The sequence below is a fragment of the Rutidosis leptorrhynchoides genome, chromosome 8 (genome assembly GCF_046630445.1).
Source record: "Rutidosis leptorrhynchoides isolate AG116_Rl617_1_P2 chromosome 8, CSIRO_AGI_Rlap_v1, whole genome shotgun sequence".
NCBI lineage: Eukaryota > Viridiplantae > Streptophyta > Magnoliopsida > Asterales > Asteraceae > Rutidosis > Rutidosis leptorrhynchoides.
This window is the reverse complement of record NC_092340.1, coordinates 290,492,106-290,514,219: the sequence shown is the minus strand read 5'-3', so window position 1 is coordinate 290,514,219 and position 22,114 is coordinate 290,492,106. Positions and strand designations below refer to the sequence as shown.

General features: G+C 29.1%; 1 protein-coding gene across 1 annotated transcript; it reads left to right on the top strand.

The window, feature by feature from the left end:
• The first annotated feature begins 17,111 nt into the window (after positions 1 to 17,111).
• On the top strand, positions 17,112 to 19,382 carry LOC139861634 (probable phospholipid hydroperoxide glutathione peroxidase). The gene is made up of 6 exons (XM_071850083.1): positions 17,112 to 17,375; positions 18,202 to 18,278; positions 18,362 to 18,423; positions 18,515 to 18,633; positions 19,083 to 19,250; positions 19,350 to 19,382. Exons 1-6 carry the CDS (start codon positions 17,301 to 17,303, stop codon positions 19,380 to 19,382), a joined length of 534 nt encoding a protein of 177 aa, XP_071706184.1. The 5' UTR covers positions 17,112 to 17,300.
• The last annotated feature ends 2,732 nt before the right edge of the window (positions 19,383 to 22,114 follow it).

The window sequence follows — 22,114 nt, the reverse complement described above, 5'->3', positions numbered from 1 at the left end:
GAGTTCGCATCAATTAGGGTGTCTGTTTCCTAATTCTTAGATTACCAGACTTAATAAAAAGGGGCATATTCGATTTCGATAATTCAACCATATAATGTAGTTTTGATTACTTGTGTCTATTTCGTAAAACAGTTATAAAAGCAGCGCATGTATTCTCAGTCCCAAAAATATATATATTGCAAAAGCATTTAAAAAGGGAGCAAATGAAACTCACCTAATGTATTTTGTAGTAAAAATACATATGACAACATTAGACAAACTGAACAATGCAGGGTTGGCCTCGGATTCACGAACCTATATCATTTGTATATATATTAAAATGTATAATCGTATTCGAACAAGTTTATATATTATAACTTGAAATATATATTATACTTATTTAGTTTGTGTATATATTTTAAATGTTTAATATCTATATATTTGGTTATATTAATATATCTCTATATATATATGTTTAGTATTATATGAAAATATTCTTAATTCGTTATATATAATTATTTATATAAATAATATTATTATAATTGGTAGGTGATATATAAACTATTAATATGATTATAATATATGTATTAAGTATAAGTATATTTTAGGTACAAAATATTTATTTGTAACGGAAATGATATTTTTGATAATAATGATTTACTAATAATAATAACTTTCTTAATATTGATAATACTAATATAAATAACGATATTGTTAAAATTGATACATATATTAATAATAATAATAGTAAAACTAATAATTACGAAAATGATATTTATACTAATATTAGTGAGAGTAATAATAACCTGTATTGTTTTATAACAATAATAATAATCCTAAACATATTCATAATAATAATAATAATAATAATAATAGTACCAAGAATGGTACAATTACTAATATTTACAAAAATAATAAAAAGTTGCATTACTTATTAATGACAATCATATAGATAATAGTAATGATATTATCAACAATAATATTTATGTTATTTGTGATAATAATAATAATGATACTAATATTTAATATATAAAAAATGATAGTAATTCTAATACTATTGATAATAAAAGGCGTGTTATTAGTATTAGGGATAATAACACTTAATTATGATATCAATAATAATAATTATAACAATAATAATAATAATAATAATAATAATAATAATAATAATAATAATAATAATAATAATAATAATAATAATAATAATAATAATAATAATAATAATAATAATAATAATAAGAAAAATAAATACTACCTTAAATAGGTTTTCCAAAGAAAAATGGCAGAGACAGGGATCGAATCCGAGACCGCTCGCTATACACCCAACACCCACGAACATCTATCCATTCATGTTTTTCTTGAATAATACCAAACCAAATATTATATAAACCATAATACTTTCTGTTCCATCGTTCTTCTTCTTTCCATTAACAGATTGACTACAGGTTTGATTAACAGATTATCAAGTTTAATTTTAAGTCTTATAAACAAACACTATAACATATTTATTTGTGTTCTTAATTAAAAATGAAAAAAAAATCATAAGTATTTAGTTCTGTTCGACGTGAAAGAAAAGAAAAAAAATGGATTTTGATTTTGAGAACTTTTAGATCAAACTTACAACATAAAATATATTGTAATCCACTCCTTGAAGCTATTGTAATCATTAATTGCAGTTGATTCACAACAACAAACTCGAATTTCTTCAAGAACGATTCAGTTGACTTTTTAAAAGCAAACTTTGACTCCAAAATTTGAATTCGTTTTTAGAAATTGAAACTTGAGATTTTGCAGAATGATTGAGTGAAGGATTCCTAACAAGATTACACTTTTAGATTTTTTAAAAACGATTCCAATTTGAACTTTGGCCAAAAAGTGCAGGAACAGGGGTATTCGATTAATTTTGTTTTGTTTTCTGATTAATTCACTCAAAGTGGAAGTTGTAAAAGGAATTTGTAGTTGATATTGATGATAAGAAGTTGAATGTAATTCTTCAACAACTTGTAATGATCATTTATATATAACAGTTATGGTCGACAGGTTAAACTCAAGAATATATGAAATAAAAAAAAATCAGACAAAGGAGAAGGAATAAAGGTACGTAATAAAATTAAAGCAGATATGGACTGCTAACAAGTTTGTACCCGATTACTATTTCTGTGTAGAAATTTTTAGATAGAAACAAAGTTTTAGAAAAGTTGATTGAGATGGTAAATGGTTCCAAAAAGATTAGGCATATGATTTTACTAATATGGATATAATTAATTTATAATTATATAATATAATAATAATTATAATAATAAATAATAACAATACACATTTATATATATATATATATATATATATATATATATATATATATATATATATATATATATATATATATATATATATATATATATATATATATATATTTGTATTTAACGTAAATATATACATATATCTATATATATCTCTATTTGTAATTATATAACGCTATTTTTGTATATATCTATATATTTTATAAAACTTCAATATCTAATAACTATAACTATAATAATAATACACTTAATATTATAAATAATAATAATAATATAATAGTAATAATAATATTTTTATTAGTAATGATAATAATAACTATAAAGTTTATGACAATAATATTATTAATAATAATATTAATGCTAACAAAAATGATAATAATAAGTTTAGTAATAATTAAAAGTGATGATAACTATACTAATAAAATGATGATTTTTAATGATAATAGTTACAAAAATTTATAAAAGTAATAATAATAATATTAATATAACAATTTACATGTATCTTACTTTATATCCATATATTATAATTTTAATAGTATTAATAATACTGATATTATTATTTATATAATGTTTAATAATTATACAATGTATATTATATGATAATATCTTTTAAATTTTTAATATTTATGCATTTTAATATAAATACATTATATAATATATGTTTGCATTTTCATAATGAAAATATAATTGTCTTACCTATACATATATAAGTATTGTATATATGTTTATTTAAAATATCATCTTATTTTATCATAGAAATAAATAGTATAATTTCAACACATAATACTCATGACGTTTATATATATACCCATATACATATGATATAATAATTGTTATATATATATATATATATATATACATATATATACATATATATATTTATTTACAACAATTGTTCGTGAATCGTCGAGAATTGTCAAAAGGGCAAATGCATTCATGTACTGTTCAAAAGTTTTTGAGATTCAACATTACAGACTTTTGCTTATCGTGTTGGAAACATATAAAGATCAAGTTTAAATTTGGTCGGAAATTCCCGGGTCATCACAGTAACCATACTTAACCATTAATGTGGCATATTCTCTTTATTATGAAATCTCCCTACACTGTACCAAGTGTAGTAAAAATGAAGTACTATGCAACCGTTTACGATACTAGAGCGACTAGCCCAGTTGGGGTTGTCAAACCCGATAGATCTATCAATAGGATTCGCGTATACATGTTCTTACAACATGTAAATATTAGTTACCAAGCTATTAGGGAAGATATGAAAAGTGGTACAACTCAACGTAGAATATATTTTAAGTACTTGTGTCTATGGCGTAAAAAATGGGACTATATACTTACATTAGTAAAAGTATATTAATAATAAGTTTTCAACTTATTAAAAATATGACCGTCGTCCTTGGATTCACGAACCTATAACAATAATAACGATTCAGATAATAATACGACATATGAATAAAATAAAGCAAGTTCATAGAATACTTTTATAATAATTTTTAACATTTTATATTAGTAGTCCATTGTTAGTAGTCTTTTGTTAGTAGTCCAAAATAGTCCGAAAAGTCCAACAGTCCAATAATCGGTATATATATATAATCTTAGAATTACCCCACGACATATTGTATACGTATTGTCTTTGCATCAACCCAGAGACATTGTATACGTATTGTATTAGAATTAACTAAAACGTATTGTGTACGTATTGTCTTAGGATTTATCAAAATGTATTGTATACTTATTGTGTTAGGACGTACCAAGAATATTATTATACATATATACAATCACAGAATTAACCAAAATTATAATATTTTATTATACTAATGATAACATGTCCAAATATATATAGGATATAGGAAAATTTAACAAGTATATGGTTAATATTGTTTTTATAATATGAATTTCGTCCATACAACGTTAATTTTAGCAGATTTTGTTTTGCTCGCCAAATATTCATTACAACTCCGTTTAAAGTGAATCAAATTGCTATGGATTCATTAAGAAGTAAATTTTACAAAACCAATTCGAAAAGTTCATCCCAAGTAGTAATTTTTAGAGCTTTACCCTCTTTTTGTGTCAGTGGACAGATTTGGAAAAATCCCGGCATCCACCCAATATATGATTTTTGATAAAATACTTCCACTTTGTCTAAAATCATGAAAAAAATACTGGAAGTCTTATTTACATATATTAACATATTTCCAAAGTCTTAGCCTCGAACTCAAATTCTAAGATAGGTTTTTAATTCCCAACCCAAAACAGCCCGCTTTTTACCGAATGGAGATTAAAGGATATATGTTAAGTTTCAAGGTGTTCTTCATATGTACAAGTTATAAGTTCTTATATTAACTTAATATAACATCATAATACATATAAATAAGTGTTATTAGAGTTAAGTTAGAAAGATTAGATTAGTTTTTCAAACAAGCTTGGTGTTCACCAAAACAAGTTCTAGTTTTTACAAGTTTTATAAGTATAATAAGATAGCAACTATACAAGGAATTGAATAAGGATTTTGAAAAGTATTTTACCTTGATTATGAAGAGGAAAGTTGCTGAGATTAAAGTATGATATGAGAGCATTCAAGTGTATGTTTTTAGTTTAAGAAAATGTGGAGTAAAAATGAGTTAAAATGGTCCTTATTTATAAGCTTATAATTTTAGCTTTTAGTGAAAATATCTAAGATAAGTTAAATTGTATTAAGTCATGCATGACATATTAAATTTATTAGGTCATGGATGACATATTACACAAATAATTGCAGATTTCTATTGGTATATACCAATAGTAAATACTTCTAGAAGCTGTGTATAATACGGGTAAAAATACCGTATGAATGCGAGTAGAATTCTTTGAGGAAATTGAACGGAAATATGAGTATAGCTATCCTTTATATGTATTGATATATTATAAAGTGTATTCAATACTTGTAAGGATGTATTTACACTCGTAATACATTATATGTAAATACATTTTAACATAAGTTAATTACGTCGTTTAAATAGTAATATATATATTGTTTGAAAACTCTTTAAATTAGTAGTATGAAAATATATATATAATACTTTGTTAATATACTTAATGAGATATTTAATTATCATATTTTCAAGTTACATATATATAAATCCATATATATACACAATAATTAAACAATTAAACAATTAAATCAAGTTTTGACGTTCGTGAATTATCGGAATAAAAGGGTGACCAAAAGCTTGTGTAAAACTCTTTTCGGAGGTTCAAGATTTATTAAAATTCATTGCTTATCAAGTCGGAATTATATAAAGATTAAGTTTAAATTTGGTCAAAAATTTTCGGGTCGTCACAAATATAGATGGAAAGACCAAGGAACATTTAAAAGGACGTCGTGATTTGGAAGAAATGGGTATTAGACATGAACTTCATCCAGAACCTTTATCAAATGGCAAAGTGTATTTGCCTCCTGCATGTTTTAAAATGTATAAAAAAGAAAAAGAAAAATTTTGTAATGTGCTAAAAGAGGTGAAAGTGCCAGATGGTTATGCTGCTAATATTTCTAGATGCATTCAGGTAAAACCTACTCCAAAAATGTTAGGCCTAAAAAGTCACGATAATCATATTTTGATGCAGCAATTGCTTCCCGTGGCAATAAGAAATATATTACCGAAGCATGTGCGTTCTGTTATCATGAAGTTATGTCGGTACTACAGACAATTATGCTCAAAAGTTCTTAATCCTAATGATTTATTTAACATGGAAAAAGATATTGGAAAAATACTTTGTGATTTAGAAAGGATTTTTCCAATATCATTTTTTGACGTCATGATTCATCTATCGGTTCATCTACCTTCAGAGGCCAGATTAGGGGGCCCTGTTATCACACCCCCAGTTATGGGCCAGGGCGAAGTGTGACTTAATATCAAAATATACCAACATATTATAATAAACGAGAACAAAACTAAATGATAAAATTAACTTTAATGAGTACGCAGCGGAAAATGATATGTCGTTACAAAGGAATAAGTAAATGTTTAAATGCAATAGTAATAAATGCGATATCTCTTGATCCTATGTCCAAGTAGCATCACATAAGCAGTAGATAAGAAAGCTTGAATCAAACATCACCTGAGACAAAACATGCTAAAGTGTCAACCAAAAAGGTTGAGTGAAGTTCATAGGTTTAACAAAAGTTTGACCGTTGTTTTAGACCACAAGATTTAGTTTATAAAGTTGATCTCCTTCAGGATCAAAAAGTTATGCCAATGCGTGATATTTAGACTAAACGTTGTTTGCCCCAAGACAAGTTATCGTTTATACTTGTCGGTTTAATTCCATTATTAAGTAATACAAAAACTTAGTCAAATGTATCGGGGACGTTACTCTCGATAGGCCTACCCCCAATAATTAAGCATGCAAGCAGCAATTAAAAATATCACTGTAGGGACTTAGTCGGACATAGCCGGGTATAGCATAGTTTTAACAGTTGGTACTTGTGTCTAAATTATAAAATGTAAAAACAGCATGTGTCTCACCCCAAGAAAAAGTAAAAGTAAATAAGTTGCACAATAGTAAGTGGGGCTATAAATTCACCTTAGTAGAGAGAGAGCTAGTTATTCCTCTGAATAGAAAGTTTGACGAGTGAGCAGAAAAGTCAACCTATGACATTTAAGAGTAGTTAAGTGTTTTTGCCCATATTTAAGTAGATGTTTAAGTATGACAGTGTTTTAGGTATAGTTCGTTTTACTAAGTTTCCATTCCTAGTAAGTTTCTATTTTTAGAAAGTTTCCACTTTTAGTAGGTTTCTTATCTTAGTAAGTTTCTATAACTAGAAAGTTTCTACTTTAAGAGTGTTTTCTATTTTAGGATACTTGCCGTATTAGATAAGCTTCCAATCACCCCTTTCTCTTCGAATGACCATTTCAGGTTTAGGGGCTTGAGCTATAGGACCCTTTAAATCAGAAATCCAAACCCTTCCGCCTAGAGTTTCGTAGAAACCATTCATCAAGAAAGTTCGAAGATCTATACATCTCTAATACATATTCCAAAATGTTTTTTTTATGTGTTACAATATAAGTAGTAGGTTATAGGTGCTAGTAATAGTAATAATGTATACATGTTTATTAATAGTATAAGTAGTATTAGGGATTCATTAATTAGGGTTAGCTAATTAAAGTAGTAATTAATAACTAGGGTTTAGTAATTAATGTCCTAGGGTTTAATAATTTAGGGTTTAGTAAATTAGGGTTTTATTTAATGTAGTAATGATTAGGTAATGATTAGGGTTTTAATAATTAAAGTGGTATTAAATAATTAGGGTTAGGTTTAATGAATTAGGGTTTAATAATTAATTAGGTTTAGGGTTTAAGTAATTAGGGTTTAGTATATATATATATATGTATATTTTCGTATATATATATATATGTATATAAAAAATATATTTTTTACATGTATATATGTATATGTGTCGATATGTATGTATATATATATGTAGGTTTATTTTGTTTCCTTAATTAACCATAACAAATCTTCCATGTAATAACCTAGGGTTTTAAGATCAAAGTTTCTTTTCCCTTCTTTTTTTTCTTCTAGTCGACATGCATACATACATATATATCTATATTTTTTTACATGTATAGATCTAGGTGTTTATGTATTTACTTATGTATAACAAGTTTATAATATGAATATTAATTAACAAAGATCAAAGTTTATGTAAATAGTTTAGGGTTTATGTTATACCTTTGAAGATTCGAAAATGACTAACGAAGAAAAGATGAACACGATGAAGATTGAAGATCAAAGCCTTGAGAAACTTGAAGAACTTCTTGAAGATTCTTGAAGAACATGAAGAACGCGAAGAACACTTGAAGATCACCTTGAAGATTGGTGGGGATTTCAATGGGGGTGGTGGTATTTTCGGTTTTGGGCCGAAAATAAAAGAGAGAGGGAGAGAGTTGTAATTGTGATTTGGTACATAGAATGGGTTAGCCTAGGTCTCTATTTATAGGGAGGATAGGATTATTCTAGAATTAGGGTTTAATAAGGAATTACTTAGAGAACAAGTTGGCTTGGAAAAGGGGTCATGGGAGGGTGTCTTGGCCAAAAATTTTAGGGGTTAAAGGGTAATTTTACCCTCCCTAAAATTGGCTAGGGTTTTAGGGTTAGGGTTTAACATTTTTCACTTTAAACCTTGCACTTTAATTTAGCTTAAATAGTTCCTTAATTATCCAAGTTTAATTATTTTTAATACACAAGTTTTAAAGTTATTTATTTATTCACAAAAGTTTATTAACTTATTATTTTTATTAACTTGTCGATTAATGTACAAAGTTAATTATTATATTTTATTATTATTAACGCTTAACAATTATCGATCAAAGTTTAATTATTAAGGTTAATTATTTTGTTGGGCATTTAATAAGGAAAAGTATATGATGGAAAAATGAGAAATATAGAATGGAAAAATGAGAAATATAGAATGGAAAAATGAGGGTCGTTATAGTACCTCCCCGTTATTGAAAACTTCATCCCGAAGTTTTTAGGTAAATTCCTCGTTTGCATCAAGAGATGGGGATATTTCCGTTTCATGTGGTCTTTGCGTTCCCAGGTATATTCGGGGCCTCTACGCGAATTCCAACGGACTTTAACGATAGGTATGTTGCTTTTACCTATTTGTTTGACCTCTCCTTCCATGATTTCTATAGGTTCTTCAACGAAGTACATTTGTTCATTAATGCTGACATCATCCAGAGGAATAACCAGTGTGTCATCAGCAAGACACCGTTTAAGATTTGAGACATGAAACACATCATGTACTTGACTGAGTTCGGTTGGTAGTTCTAATCGGTATGCCACGGGACCGAATCTTTCAGTGATTGTGAATGGTCCGACATATTGTGGACTGAGTTTACTTCTTTTACCGAAGCGGACAACACCTTTCCAAGGGGATACTTTCAACATGACTTTATCTCCAACTTGGTATTCGATGTCTTTTTGTTTCCTATCGGCATAGCTCTTTTGTCGGTTACGGGCAGTTTCTAAACGTTGTTTAATCTGAACGATCTTTTCGGTAGTTTCGTGAATGATTTCAGGACCAGTTAAATGTCTCTCCTTGAGTTCGTCCCAACACAAAGGGAATCTACACTTCTGTCCAAATAAAGCTTCAAAAGGTGCAGCTTTAATGCTGGAGTGATAGCTGTTGTCGTAAGAAATTCAACCAATGGTAGATGTTTATCCCATCTTTTGCCAAAATCGATTGCACAAGCACGTAGCATATCTTCCATGGTTTGAATAGTTCGTTCACTCTGACCATCAGTTTGAGGATGATAAGCTGTACTCATGTCGAGTTGAGTTCCAAGAGCAGATTGTAAAGTTTTCCAGAATCTGGAAACGAATCGACTGTGGCGATCAGAAATAATCGAGATAGGAACACCATGACGTGAGATAATTTCTTTAATATAAAGTTGCGATAATCTCTCCATCTTGTCAGTTTCCTAGATCGGTATGAAATGTGCAGATTTAGTAAGACCGTCAACTACGACCCAAATAGTATCGTTACCGTTCAAAGTCTTAGGTAACTTGGTAACGAAGTCCATAGTGATGCACTCCCACTTCCACTGTGGAATATGGGGTTGTGTCAACAGACCTGAAGGTTTTTGATGTTCGGCCTTGACTTTTGTGATGACCCGGAAATTTCCGACCAAATTTAAACTTAATCTTTATATGTTTCCGACACGATAAACATAGTCTGTATAGTTGAATCTTAAAATATTGAACTTTGTCCATGTATTTATTTTAACCTTCAACCATTACCAACGATTCACGAACAATTGTTTGTAAATAAATATGTGTATATATAAATGTAAGTTTATATTATAATTTGAAATATAAATTAACCATTTTAATTAAATATGTAAAATAAGATACAAAATAATTAGGTGTAATTTAAAATAAAAATATATATAAATATATATGATTACTAGGTATAATTAATATTATATGTACATTGTAACACATATAAATATTCAAATACTTTATTATATAAAATAAATAGGAAATATAAATTTAGTATATTATATGTATTTATAAGTTAAAGTGTAATGTTATGTTAAAATTATGATCATTACTTTCATTATTATTATTATTAATGTTAATATTAATATTAATATTTGTATTATTAGCATTATTATATCTAATATAAAATAAAGTTTAATATGTTTAAGTTGTTATATTATTGTTATTATTAATATTGTTATTATCAATATAAAATAAAGTTTAATATTATTAAAACTAGTATTATTAATAGCATTTTAATAATATTATTGTTATCATTCTTATTATGATTATTATTATTAAACTTATTAAAATTATCATATTTTTTAGTATCCTTATCCTTATTATTATTATTATTATTATTATTATTATTATTATTATTATTATTATTATTATTATTATTATTATTATTATTATTATTATTATTATTATTAATATATTTATTATTATTAGAATTATTAATAGTATTATCATTATTATTAATTTTATTATTATTATTATTTATATAATTAATATTAGTATTAATGTTATTATTAATATACGTATATATTATAACTACCTGTTATAAGCAGATACAAACATGTATATAAAATACAGTTATTTATATAAATACATATACGTAAATATATATATAAATACAATTATATACGTGCATAAAAATAGGTAAAAACGTATAAAGTGGCAATAAACCAAAATTTGTTTCATATCAAAATCAGATATTGTAATCGATTTTGTTCTCTGTCTGTTATTAATAGATATCAAAATCAAATAGCGTATGAATTCAATTATCAAATTCATTCTGTTCTATTTTTTCTTCTCCTCCTGTATTAGATTGTATTACATGTCGACCACCATAGCCACTACATTACAACTTTGATCAATTATTGTAAACAGCATTCAATCAACCACTAACTATACAAAATCTCTGCTATTAATCGAGGATTAAAAGAGAAAAATAACTTTAAATAAAAAGAAACCAGCCTCCTGCTCTGTTCGCATTATCTTTTTTCTACTTTTTTCTAAGTCGATCAAGCATCATTACAACCATTAATAAACGCCACCACCACCTTTATCATATCAACCACCGATTACCACCAATGGAAAACCCGTTTAGAATACCACCACAACCCATCACTAGTCGTGAACCCATCAATTTCAATCCCCACCAACACCCAGTTTCGAAATATAAATATGGCTATTGTTTTTACACTAATGTTCATCAAAACCAATCACCAACAAGAATAACTAGGTGATACTACCATTCGAAGAAAACCCTCATCACTTTAAGCAAACCTCCATCGTGAGCACCACGATCTACCTATTATCTGTTTTAATTTTTGACAACATCACCTTCATCTCGTCTATCATTAAAACACCACTCCACCTCGCCACCTTGAGACACATCACCTTCACTATATATATATTTTTGCTACTGCTACAATAGAAAATACCGCCATTGCCACTATTATTCTTTTTACAGCTTGCTATTACCAACCGACTGGTTCTGTTATGATGGTCATGACCCCCATCCATGGTGCTGCTAATTATTCTTCCTGCTTTTCGTGAATACTACAAACATAAAAGATATAGGTAATGAATATATATATATATATATATATATATATATATATATATATATATATATATATATATATATATATATATATATATATATATATATATATATATATATATATATATATATATATATATATATATATATATATATATATATATATATATCTCACGAATTAAAGTGGTCAAATTGAGTGTATTGAAAATTTATTTATAGAAGCTTATAAATTTCAGACAAAGTGGTTCATATGGGACAACATGGGATCCAATTGGACAATAATTGCTAGCATGGGAATTGTTTATTACCTCTTTTGCAAGTGGGTTTAATAAGTAAAATACCTAGTGGACCGAGGGAGTTAGTAGTATATAGAGTAAAATGTCGGTATCATTTCTTTAGTAGTTGAAAAGTGATGAATTTAATAAGTCATGATATAAGAATAATGATTAAAATAGTGGACCATTTCTTGGATCCAAGAATAGAGTATTAACAATTGATTTTTATGTTAATGAGAAAGAGGACGTGGAGCTGTTTGTTCGGCCATGGTGCACTTTTGAGAGTGTATAATGCAATCACGAATGTAGTGGGTGTGGCTAGTGATCGTGATCGAAATTCTGCTAGAAGGTCGAATAATAAGGAAGTAATTAAGATGATTACGTATGGTATGTGATATGATGATGATGATAGATGTCACTAATATGATTATAATAATGGTTAATGATAATATGTGGTGAGTATGATAATGATATTATGGTCATAGCGAATGAAGATGTTAATGACGTGAAAGAAGAAGGAAAACAAAATAATAGAGGATAAAGGAATTTAAATACAATTTAAATCAGAAAATCATAAGCAGAACGATTGGTTTGGTGTTGTATTGGTTAAACGAGAGGTCGCGGGTTCGATCCCCGGTTATGACATTTTTTTTTAGAATAATAAGGAGAAGAAATAGGGAAAACAGAATATTATGTGTTAAATAGAATTAAGTATGATTATACAACAGCAAAACAAACGAAGGAATGGTTAGGATGTTATTGGGTTAGCGGGACGTCGCAGGTTCAAACCCGGACTTGAGCATTTTTGTTAAGCTACTTCTTTGAGGTAGTATTACTATTACCATTATTATTATTATTATTATTATTATTATTATTATTATTATTATTATTATTATTATTATTATTATTATTATTATTATTATTATTATTATTATTATTATTATTATTATTATTATTATCATTATTGTTATTATTAGTATTATAATTATTATTATAAGTATCCTAATTGTATTTATTATTATTATCATTAGGAAAAATAATACAAATTATTATTATCTTCGTAAATATTGGTATTAGTATTTTTTTATAAATAATAGAATTATTAATATTATTATCTCTTTAGTAATATTAAGTATTATAATTACTATCATTTTTACCACTATTAATATTCTTTTGGTTTTATTATAACTACTATTATTAATAAACATATATATATATATATATATATATATATATATATATATATATATATATATATGTTAAAAATATATTTAATACATATAACATAACGAAAATTAATATTTTATATTACAAAGTGAATATATGAAACATATATATATTATTAATATAAAAATGATATAACTAATAAATTTATATATATGTAATTGTTCGATTACAACTATGTATATTAATAAATATACAAATGATATAGGTTCGTGAATCCAAGGCCAACCCTGCATTGTTCAATGTCGTCATATGTATTTTTACTACAAAGTACATTATCGTGAGTTTCATTTGCCTTTTTACCCTTTATATTTTTGGGCTGAGAATACATGCGCAATTTTTATAAATGTTTTACGAAATAGACACAAATAAATGAAACTACATTATATGGGTGAATAATCGAAGCCGAATATGCCCCTTTTTGCTTGGTAACCTAAGAATTAGTAAACTGGTCCACTAATTGACGGGAATCCTAAAGATAGATCTGTTGGGCCTAATGAACCCCATCCATGGTTGCGGATGCTTTAGTACTTCGAATTCGTTTTTTTGTCATGTCCAAAGGATTTCCCGGAATGATAGAGGATATTCTTATATGCATCTTGTTAATGTCGGTTACCAGGTGTTCACCATATGAATGATTTTTGTCTCTATGCATGGGACGTATATTTATGAGAAATGGAAATGAAAATCTTGTGGTCTATTAAAATGATGAAAATGAATGATTATGATAAACTAATGAACTCACCAACCTTTTGGTTGACACTTTAAAGCATGTTTATTCTCAGGTATTAAAGAAATCTTCCGCTGTGCATTAGCTCATATTAGAGATATTACTTGGAGTCATTCATGACATATTTCAAAAGACGTTGCATTCGAGTCGTTGAGTTCATCAAGATTATTAATAAGTCAATTATAGTTGGATATATTATGAAATGGTATGCATGTCGTCAACTTTTGATGTAAAGAAAGTTTGACTTTTAAAAACGAATGTAATGTTTGTAAAATGTATCATATAGAGGTCAAGTACCTCACGATGTAACCAAATGTAATGTATTCATCCAGATGGATTAGGACGGGTCCTTATAGGTGGTATCAGAGCGGTAGTCTTAGCGAACCAGGTCTTGCATTAGTGTGTCTAACTGATAGTTGTTTAGATGCATTAGTGGGTCTGGACTTCGACCGTGTCTGACTGTCAAAAGTTTTGCTTATCATTTCTAGTCGGAAATCATTTGCTTATCATCCTTAGAAAATTACCTACTTATCATTTTTAGTCTAGACACGTCTTACTGCAGTTAGTGCATCGATAGTGTATAGACAAAATTCATATCTTAGCGTATCTGTTACTATAGACTTTACCTAACAGCTTCCGTAGATTCATCTATAACTTATGGGATTTTAGTATTATATATGCATATGTAAATTATGTATTGCAGGGTACTAATCTACATCCTATAATCTATTTCTGATCGAAAATCCTTCATCTGATCGTACGAGATGAATCCCTCAACCAGTTCGAATTTCTCGGATTTCGACAGCTATTTCGATATGGAGTTTCACTTAAGCTCCGAAAGTAGTGTCACTAGAATGAATCAACCAATCATCCATCCCCAATTCATCTGATGAGTTTGTAGTCGACTTAATCAATGGAGACGCGAAGAAGGCGATCCTTTTCACCAACCGAATTTACCTCTTGGCGATGAACCTGAAGCACTTATCAGCGAACCAGTCCGAAACACCATTTTCACCCTCATTTCCCGAATATATCACCACGATTATATTCTATCTAAAATTCTAAACCTTATTCATCTGCTCGTTCCGACCGACAATCATCCCGGAGTAATACAAGAAGTCAACGAACTTCGCGCTCGAGTAATCAATTTGGAGAATATGGTGCAAAACGTACCAGCTTCAGCAACATCACCGGCATCAACTGTACCACCAACAACACAAGTTTCAACATCACATGCCCCAATATTTCATTCTGTACCTCGAGTATAATCATCGTTCTACATGACATTCTATATCATTTATCTTCGTTCGACATGGCGATTATGTAATCTCTAATGTTTTAGAGATTATATATTCTTGTTTTAACGGTAAATTAAATGAGTTTAATATCATATTGACTCATTAAATCCATGATTACATCTGAAGAGAATATATATGTAAGTATATTTTCATAAAGATTGTAACTAAAAATTCTTTCGTACAAACTGTTAATGATGAAAATATTTTAACGGGTAGGTAACACTACAAGAAAAGTGAGTTTATAGGACCCTTTCCCTAGGACCCTCGTAAATTAGGGTCCTAACGAGCCATTTATTGGGACAGTTAAATATTTGAGGTACCAGTATGAGATACGCTTATAATGAGGTGTCCTAATAAGCTATAAGATGTCCTAAAAACCTATACGCTTATAAAATGATGTCCTAAAAAGCTTTACGCTTTTTTAATGGTGTCCTAAAGAACTATACGATTTTATAGTGGTGTCCTAAAAAGCAATTTAATGTGACACATGAGTTTTTATGGTCATATTATCCTAGGTTTTAATAGGACACTTAAACATTAAGCCCCATTATGAGATACGCTTACACAGTTGTGTCCTAAAGTCCTATTTAATATGACACATGATTTATAGGGGTCCTAAAATAATTCAATATTCACATATGTTGCCTGGATTAGAAAATTGAAATCCCTAAGGGGCCGTTTGGTTCATGGAATTTCGTGAGATTTCGTGGGATTTGGATGGATTTGCATTTAAAATCCCATGAAATCCCATGTTTGGTTGGAGGATTTGGTTCGTGGGATTTGCATTTCAAATCCCTTGAAATCCCATAGATGAAGGATTTGAAAATCCTTTGTATATATGAGGGATTTGAAATCCCATGTTCTATGATTTTACGTTTACGATTTACGTTTTGGGTTTCGGGTTCCTGTTTCGGGTTCGCTTTTAGGGTTCGCTTTTCGGGTTCCGTTTCGGGTTCGCGTTTCGGGTTCGCGTTTCGGGTTCGCGTTTCGGGTTCGCTTTTTGGGTTTACTTTTCGGGTTCTCTTTTCGGGTTCGCGTTTCGGGTTCGCGTTTCGGGTTCGCGTTTTGGGCTCGCGTTTTGGGTTACATTTCGGGTTCACGTTTCGGGTTCGAGTTTCGGGTTCACATTTCGGATACGCGATTCGGGCTCGCGTTTCGGGTTCGAGTTTCTGGCTCGCGTTTCAGGTTCGCGTTTCAGGTTCGCATTTCGGGGTCATGTTTCGGGATCGCGTTTCGGGTTCGCATTTCGGGTACGCGTTTCGGGTTCGCGTTTCGTTGTCCATTTCGAGTTCGCATATCGAGTTTTGGGTTCACATTTCGGTTTCAGGTTCGCGTATCACGGTCGCATTCTCGTTTTGGATTCATGTTTCGATTTTCGAGTTTTTGTTTTCCGACCGCGTTCACGTTCGGGTTCGCATTACAAATTTTGAGATTTGAAAACCTCGAACCAAACAGAAGATAGGATTTCAAATCCTGTGGAATTTCAAATCCCATGGAATTTCAAATCCTGGGAATTGAAATTCTTGAACCAAAGGCCCACTAAAATATTTCACCAAATTCAAAATAGAGTCAAAATTAATAAGAAAAATTGGGCGGGCAAATTGCCTCCATTTTTCTCAAGAATTTGTAGTATCCCTCCTAAACTATTTCCCCTAAAATTCTTATCCTCCATTTATTTTTTATTTAACCTACAACACGCGATTAAAACTCTTTGATTTTGGTAATTAAAACTCTTTGATTTTGGTACATGTAAACTCATTACAACCACAAAAATTATCTTTTTTTGGACATCACCGCAAAAACTCTCTGGTAGCAACAGATTTGAAGAATTCGGCGATAAAAAAACTGGTAGCAACAGATTTGAAGTCGGAAAAATGGTAGCAACAGGATATGAGGATTTTTAGATATCTACAACTACACATTTTCAATCAATCGAAGCAATCAGTTTATGATTTCAGTGTTAAGGTTTGTTTATTTCATTTTTAGGGTTTTGAAGTGATATTCATTGATTAAAGGTTCTTTCTTTGTCATTATTGGTGATAAAAATCCAAATTTTATTCTGTTGTTTAGCTGATATAAGTCTGATTTTATGGTTGAAATTACTTTTATTGATTAAGGATGTATTTTATTGATTAAGGATGTATTTTTACAATCTGGGTATAAACATTTTGGTGTACTTCTTTATTATCTATGTATGGTTTAGTTGTATAAACAGATAAACCTGATTTTGGGGTATTTAGAGTTGGTGTTTGGAACCTTGAATTAGCTTATTATAGCTAAAACTTATGCGAATTCCATTAAGCTCTAAAAATGATGCCTTAACCTTGTATGTTTTTCTCCTCCAATAATTACTATATTCCCCTTGAAATAAGCTTGCCCAGAAACCTTGATTGTTGTGGGTTTGTGGAGGTGAAAATTTAGGTTTGTGTATTTTAGTTGAGTTTAGGATTTGATCTGATGTTTATTGATTAATGGACTGATGGTTTAGTTAAATTGTGGGTGTGTATCTTTTGATGTAAAAAGTTAATCTTGATCCTGTTATTTGTGTTTTGTTTACTTCATGTTACTTGATAAGTCTTTGAAATGATCTAAATAAGTTGAACTTTTGAACTTTATTGTTTTAGATTATGCATAAACTTATAAACGTGATCAATTAACTTGTGCGTGTTTATGTATTGCTATCTAGAAAGGCTGTTTCTTGAATCACTTGGTATGAGCATTCATTAATGATGCACGGCAATTTTTATAGAAAGTAACTATATCGTTGGTTTGATGTTCGATGTTATTTCAGGATGCAAAGGGCCAAGAAGTGGATCTTAGCAAGTTTAGGGGAAAGGTCTTGTTGATTGGTAACGTTGCATCACAATGGTGAGCTTTAAATATTGTTTTATGGCAAAAGTGATGTTAATGATATTACGACTGTGATATAATTCATTGTTTTCGTTTCACAATGGCTTTACGAACTCTAATTACCCTGAGTTGACTACCCTGTACCTAAGGTACAAAGATCAAGGTTCGTTATTTATAGTATTCTTTAGGTGTTTGTGTGTTTATCTAAAAAAATGTCGAAGGGCTTGTTGTAGTTTAAAGCTAATTTTTTATAGGTCTTGAGATTCTTGCGTTTCTATCGAATCAATTTAACGGGCAAGAACCAGGAAGTAATGAAGAAATTCAGGAGTTTGTTTGCACTCGCTTCAAAGCTGAGTATCCCATCTTTGGCAAGGTTTGTATTGTGGGATTGGAAGTTAAAGGTGGCCATTATGACCCATTTAATTTCTCTTCAATGCGATAAATGGTTTGGACGTATTGAAAGTTGATCATAGTCTCTGTCAAGTACATTTAATCTTGAATTAACTCCCTTAAAAGAACCCTATAGTATTTTTGCAATACTATGGCGTTACAATCATAATAATTGCGTTAACCATTTGCGAGTTGACCCAAACCATTGTGTGCTGTTTCAACCAATGTAAATCGTGTTGACTTGTCACTCAACCTGACTAGCATACCCATTTTGCCACATCGAATGAAACTGATCAGAAATTGTTAAAATACTTGGTGTAGTGTACACTCTTTCCTTTTTTTTTTTTTTGCTCTTGAAAGACAAGGCCCAAAGTGTACTGTTTTGTTTTATTAATTGTTTTGGTTGTTAAATGGAATTTTCGATGTGTATAGGTTGATGTGAATGGAAAAGCGGCCGACCCGTTATACACATTTTTGAGGTCAAGCAAAGGAGGGCTTCTTGGTGACAGCATAAAGTGGAACTTCACTAAATTTCTAGTTGATAGCGAAGGAAAGGTTGTTGATCGTTATGCTCCAACCACTACTCCATTAAGCATCGAGGTGAAAAGTTAATAACATATGTTTATGTTTTTGTTCATAACGATCGCCTTTTAGAAAACTCATGTTTTTGTTTGTCTTTTTTTTGTTCCTACATTGCAGAAGGATATCAAGAAGCTCCTTGGTGTTGCTTAAGTACTACCGTGTCCGGTGATGTGCTCTTTGCTAGTAATTTTAATTTTTATCAATAAATGAGATTTATATATCTGTATGTGCATTAAAGTTCTGTTTTCTGTGGTGTAACTTATATGCAAACGAAGTTACTGTTTGTATCATGTTCATAATGACAGATAGTTCATCAGTCAGACCCCTAAACAGTAACTTTAACTTTTGGTACATGTAAACTCATTACAGCCACAAAAATTATCTTTTTTTGGACATCACCGCAAAAACTCTCTGGTAGCAACAGATTTGAAGAATTCGGCGATAAAAAAAAATGGTAGCAACAGATTTGAAGTCGGAAAAATGGTAGCAACAGGATATGTGGATTTTTAGAGATATTGTTTTGGTTACTAATTCAGTTTTGTTTCTTATATTTGGTTCATGGTTCACTAGCTTCCATTAGGGGCACACTGATATCTTCGATAGGTCTTCTCCATAACACGATGTGGCAACAACAATGCCTAAAAGGAAACCTACATGAGGACAGAATTAACAGGTAATAGTAGTTAAATTATTCTAGAGTGGCAATTTCAGCCCATCTACATTCTACATATCTACATTAAAATAACGATAAGAAGCATTTTAAAGGAAATGGGTCAAATGGTCTAAAATGTATAAGCTCGTCCAATGTGTATATTTTATTAATTTCTACTTGGAAGTACCAACATTATGCTATTTTCATTGACTGTATGTAATTTTAGTACCTCTTTAAATGTAAGGTACTTCACGTATCTACTATACTAAGATGAATATTCATTTGAGTCCATAAATTAAGTTTAGATTCAAGGGACCAATGAGAGCGCGACACGTGTCGCGAAAATCACATGTGATTGAAAAAAATTCAAAAATTTTAAATTTTTTTTCGAAATTTTTAAAAATTTTTTTAAAATTTTTTTTTATTTTTTTTACAATCACATGTGATTTACCTGCACAATCATATGTGATTGGATTTGCCATGCATAATCACATGTGATTGGGTTTACAATCACATGTGATTGGGTTTACAATCACATGTGATTGACATGCATAATCACATATGATTTTTTAAAAAAAAAAATTTCGAAAAAAAAAAATTTTCGAAAAAAAAATTTGAAAAATAAAATTTTTGAAAAAAATTAAAAAAAAAAATTTTCGAATTTTTTTTTCCAATCGCATGTGATTTTCGCGCCACATGTCGCCATCTCATTGGTCCCTTTGTTTTCAAGCAAATTTATGGATGCAAGTGATTACAACTCACTATACTAAATATCTAAACTAATCTCATTGGTTTTAATTTGCATAATAATACGAATTTGCTTATTATAATTTCAAGCTTTCGCAACAGTTAACTATATATATTCATGTTATAGATTCTTAGCTGAACTAATTTGCTTATTTTATTCAAATATGAACTGTGGGTATTTTGTTTTTTACAGTTTGTGGAAGTGTATGTAATTTAATTCGGTATTATGTCCTTATAACTTTTTTTATTATTAATTTTAACATTGTTGAGGTTTATGTTTATACATGAATGATTTGTTTGTAGGTAGTGCCTTTCGGTTGAGAAGATTTAATGAAGACCTCGGACTTATGCTTCATGACTTGATTCTTTTCATTAATTGTCAATTGTTACATTACTCTTATGTTAGATATTATATTGTTTAAGTTACCTATGTTTAGTGTTATTTGCAACAATATTATGTATTAAATCCTTTTTGGTATTTAATGAAATTTTCAATTAATTTGATTTCCAAATTCGTTTCTAGAAATTTTATATATATATATATATATATATATATATATATATATATATATATATATATATATATATATATATATATATATATATATACACACTTCTTATGACTTGTTAGGACCTTTTTTGTTGTATTAAATTAACATCTAGTTATAATAGGACCCTTTTTTGTGGTCGTAAGTAGTGCATCGATATTTTAGGACCTTTTTATTGGTACTAACATAGTTTATCTTTATATTAGAACATTTTTTTGGGTCCTAATATGGTCTAACAATACAGATTTAGTGTCATATATAGTGTTTTAAAGACCTTTTTGTACGTTTCAAAATATTATAAAGTGTCCTAATATGTCACTCTATAAGGACCCTTTCGATGTTGTTTATATGACTCAAACAAAGGTCTTATAATCGTATATGAGTTTTAGGACCCTTTTCACTTTATATAACCGTCTTATAGGAGACGCCATTTCGGTGTGTCCTTTCAAGTGAAAGGTCCTAAAACGGCACATTTTAGGACACTTATGAGGGTCTTATATAATCATTTTTCTTGTAGTGTAATACCCGAGGAATATTTAGATTTTACATTAATAAGTTACACTGTACATTCTTTCAAATCTGATTCAACAATCATTTACTATCCTATTTACAACCACCTATATACGTATTCGTTCACCGCAAAATAACCATTTTCATTCAATTTCATAATTGGATTTTGATCTATCAGAATCCAACAAGTGGCATAATGAAGAAAACATTGGACAAAATAAAAATTTGTTAGAAACAAACGAATTAACTATGAGAAATTCTATTAAGAATCCACGCTAATAAAAATCCTAGCTAACTGATTACATTTTATTTATCGCAGTTTATTTATCGCAATTTAATTATCGCAATGTTTATCGTCATTTAATTTCTGTTATTTACTTTAATCACTTTATTTATCGTCATTTAATTTCTGTTATTTATTTTAC